This window comes from Mizuhopecten yessoensis, unplaced genomic scaffold (assembly GCF_002113885.1).
Source record: "Mizuhopecten yessoensis strain PY_sf001 unplaced genomic scaffold, ASM211388v2 scaffold9399, whole genome shotgun sequence".
In the NCBI taxonomy this organism is placed as follows: Eukaryota; Metazoa; Mollusca; class Bivalvia; order Pectinida; family Pectinidae; genus Mizuhopecten; species Mizuhopecten yessoensis.
In genome coordinates this window covers 95,501-99,531 of record NW_018408028.1, presented here as the reverse complement: position 1 = coordinate 99,531, position 4,031 = coordinate 95,501, and the positions used below count along the sequence as shown (strand labels likewise).

The 4,031-nt window shown below is 38.7% G+C and overlaps 1 protein-coding gene across 3 annotated transcripts in view; it reads right to left on the bottom strand.

The window, feature by feature from the left end:
* Nucleotides 1–337: 337 nt before the first annotated feature.
* Nucleotides 338–4,031, bottom strand: part of LOC110458021 (RCC1-like G exchanging factor-like protein) — a 33,194-nt gene continuing 29,500 nt past the window's right edge. For 2 of the 3 annotated variants that reach the window (XM_021509562.1, XM_021509564.1), the window contains exons 11-12: nt 3,739–3,824; nt 338–1,438 (exon numbers count right to left, since the gene is read on the bottom strand). In XM_021509562.1, coding sequence (XP_021365237.1) covers nt 1,361–1,438; nt 3,739–3,824 — 164 coding nt within the window. In that variant the 3' untranslated portion in view covers nt 338–1,360. The remainder of the gene's footprint in view (nt 1,439–3,738; nt 3,825–4,031) is intronic. The other variant, XR_002463755.1, reaches the window with a different exon arrangement.

The following is a 4,031-nucleotide window of genomic DNA, read 5'->3' as shown; positions in this document are numbered from 1 at the left end:
TAGAACACTGTTTTACAGGGAAAATGTCTCTAGTGTGAAGCTAGTAGGCGACAGTAATCAAGTCTGACACAGTAAGAACACTTTTTTTAAAGGGAAATTGTCTTTAGTGTGAAGCTAGTAGGCGACAGTAATCAAGTCTGACACAGTTAGAACACTGTTTTACAGGGAAATTGCATGAAAAGCGCAATTGATTGACAGTCGTTTTGCAAAAAACATTGCTTCCTGTTAGCATTTAACGTGTAATGGAAGTTTTACTGATAATGATCAAATATTTGAGTTAAAATTCAGCAATCTACAGGCACCTTGCAATTAAAGTAAAACAAAGTGACATGACATGCATGATAAAAACATTTATTCAAGTACTTATAGTTATTTATACCGCCTATGATTCTACATTCAATCATTGAATGCATATAAATCTAACAAGAGGCCCATAGGCCTAAATAAATCATTTGGTTTTCACTTATCTCTGATACATTAACACAAACACGCTATTAAAATAAAATGAGGTACATGTTCTTCTAATTCCATATGGATCAAATAAAACCTGTCTGAGTAATTCTTGATGTTTCATACAGAATTAATTTTAAATCTGTTTTCCTTTATTAAAATAGTTTTATCCATATATTTACTCTGCTGGGCATCGAGTACTCCTCTTCCCATGGAGGAGGGAGGAAAACATTTGATTGTTGAAAATTTAATCACCCTGGCCCAGGGATTCTGTCTTTCAATTTTAATCAAAATCCCTCTATACATTCTGGACTAGTAGTAGTCTTTTAATGTAAAGGTTGACTAACAGAAGACAGCTGCCATATTGTATTCCCGGAAACCTGTAGATATATATTAAGGGTGGTTTGGTGGCGCCGAGAATAACACACTCGCCTTTCACCAAGATGGACAGGGTTCAGTTCCCTAATCATACAAGAAACGGCGTTGGGTCACCTGCCCCACTAGTGGGTTTTTTCTGTGTACTTTGGTTTTCTGTCACATTAAAACCCATTGTGCACCTCCATCCAGGATAACAAGAGTGAGAAACACAAGTTGGATTTTTTTTTTCATAATCCTTGTAAAATAAATCAGTTTTAATTGATATTCTTGGAATTCTGTATGCTGTTATTGTTAGGATCCTGTAGGTTTTCAATACCTCCACCAGAACAATGAATTATTTCTGTACCTCAGATTCTCCATATAAAGTATTACAGTGGCTTGAGGGTCTGATTTTAGTGAATTGTCTTTTGGCACTGCCTATATTTCCAGCAATCCTAAATCAGAACCTATAATTCATGCTTTATTCTGGCTAACACACAGTAATTTCCTGAAGTTTTATATTGTCTGTAGTATTGGATTCTGTTCCCACTGGTCATACAAAGGATTTACAGAAAGCCACATTGTGGTCGACCCCACAAACTATAGAGTAGGTTTCTGCTGGCATTGACACCTGAAAACAGAAAATAATGTTCAGTTTCACATAAGAATACAATTATGTATGTATTTACAAAATTTCTTTACGAGATATCACAGATAAAGATTGGCACCCACTATCATAAGATCTTCATTACTTATATGGAAGTCTGACCTCTCTCTTTACTGTTGGATCGCGTCATGTCAACAGTCCGTGAATCTTGACGTATCTTTATCAAAACTTCACACTGCTGTGTTTGACATTGTCGTTGTTGCTTCTATGGTCCAAGTTTGGTTGGTCTAGCACATATACTTTCAGTGAAACTGACTTAAATACAAAAGCTTAATGTTGATTGAGATGCTGACAAAGTCAATGGACCATGAAAGGAAGGCTGCATCCAGTATTTGATGTATGGGTTGAGATGTACTGCCTAAGTTGCATCTATGGTCGAAGTTCGGTTGGTCTAGCACATATACTTTCAGTGAAACTGACTTAAATACAAAAGCTTAATGTTGCCGCCGCCGCTGCCACCAGACAAGCTTTAATCGTCTCGTTTCTATTACTCAGAGGCAGCGAGACAAAAACCAAAGGAGGCGAGATCGTAAATCCAGCCGAGCTCCCTGTAGACTTTCTAAGATACAGTTTATAAATATCGATATTCAACTGTCAAAATACCAAAGGGCTGCCTGGGACTGTCTTGTTCTTCAGAATGCAGTCTCAAAATTGATCTTACACAACTATAGATAAAAGGGATCCTACAAATGAAATTTGACAAAGATTCATTCACTACTTCTTTAGAAATAGTGATAATAAGAATTGTTTAAGGATGAGAGACAAACAGATTGAAAGATAATTAGTATAATTTGTATTTTTTTCTGAGATGAACAGATTCCAAAAATTGTAAATATAAGTATTGAAATGCTTTCATTTGGCAATCATAGGCAATATGAATTCCAACTGGACAAAGGCAAATCCAACATAATGCGCTTTGGAATCTGTTCATCTCAGAAAAAAATTCAATTATACTAATTATCTTTCAATCTGTTTGTCTCTCATCCTTAAACAATTCTTATTATCACTATCATGCCATGATAATGATGACGTCAACAATCTGTCCATGGCATTCATAGCCTAAATATCTATAATGTCCTGTTTGAGTAATTCAGGCAGTTTATCATGCTTAAGACCCGCTGGTATCTGGTGGTGTAAGTAACAGCTGGTGTCGGAGTGTAATTACAGCTGGTGTCGGAGTGTAAGTAACAGCTGGTGTCAGAGTGTAAATAACAGCTGGAGTCAGAGTGTAAATAACAGCTGGAGTCTGAGTGTAAATAACAGCTTGAGTCGGTAGTGAAAGTAACAGCTGGTGTCGGAGTGTAAGTAACAGCTGGTGTCAGAGTGTTAGTAACAGCTGGAGTCGAAATGTAAGTAACAGCTGGTGTCAGAGTGTTAGTAACAGCTGGAGTCGAAATGTAAGTAACAGCTGGAGTCAGAGTGTAAGTAACAGCTGGTGTCGGAGTGTAAGTAACAGCTGGTGTCGGAGTGTAAGTAACAGCTGGTGTCGGTGTGTAAGTAACAGATGGTGTCAGAGTGTAAGTAACAGCTGGTGTCGGAGTGTAAGTAACAGCTGGTGTCGGAGTGTAAGTAACAGCTGGTGTTGGAGTGTAAGTCACAGCTGGAGACGGAGTTTAAGGAACAGCTGGAGTCTGAGTGTAAGTAACAGCTAGTGTCTGGTGGTGTAAGTAACAGCTGGAGTCTGAGTGTAAGTAACAGCTAGTGTCTGGTGGTGTAAGTAACAGCTGGAGTCTGAGTGTAAGTAACAGCTGGTGTCGGAGTGTTAAGTAACAGCTGGTGTCAGAGTGTAAGTAACAGCTGGTGTCAGAGTGTAAGTAACAGCTGGTGTCAGAGTGTAAGTAACAGCTGGAGTCGGAGTGTTAGTAACAGCTTGAGTTGGAGTGTAAGTAACAGCTGGTGTCAGAGTGTAAGTAACAGCTTGTGTCGGAGTGTAAGTAACAGCTGGAGTCGGAGTGTTAGTAACAGCTTGAGTCGGAGTGTAAGTAACAGCTGGTGTCGGAGTGTAAGTAACAGCTGGTGTCAGAGTGTAAGTAACAGCTGGTGTTGGAATGAAGTAACAGCTGGTGTTGGAGTAAAAGTAACAGCTGGTGTCAGAGTGTAAGTAACAGCTGGTGTCGGAGTGTAAGTAACAGCTGGAGTCGGAGTGTAAGTAACAGCTTGAGTCGGAGTGTAAGGAACAGCTGGTGTCGGAGGGTAATTAACAGCTGGTGTCGGGGTGTAAGTAACAGCTGGAGTTGGAGTGTAAGTAACTGATGTTTCCTCACCTTGAGAGGATAAAACTGGTCTCGCTGTACATATAATCCTAAACAACCACTCCTATTCTTTCCCCAGGCATACACATTTCCTGAGTCTGAAAAATAAAACATGGACGAGTGAAACATATTATGACAGGTACTGCCAAACATCCATAAATGGAACTTTGAAGATTATAAAAAATTAAACAATGAATAATCATAAGGGAATCACATTTTGACAGGTACAGTTAAACTTCCATAAACGGACATTCAATGATTCAATTTCTCTATGTGTCAAACTAACGACAAAGTCAGGATGTTTT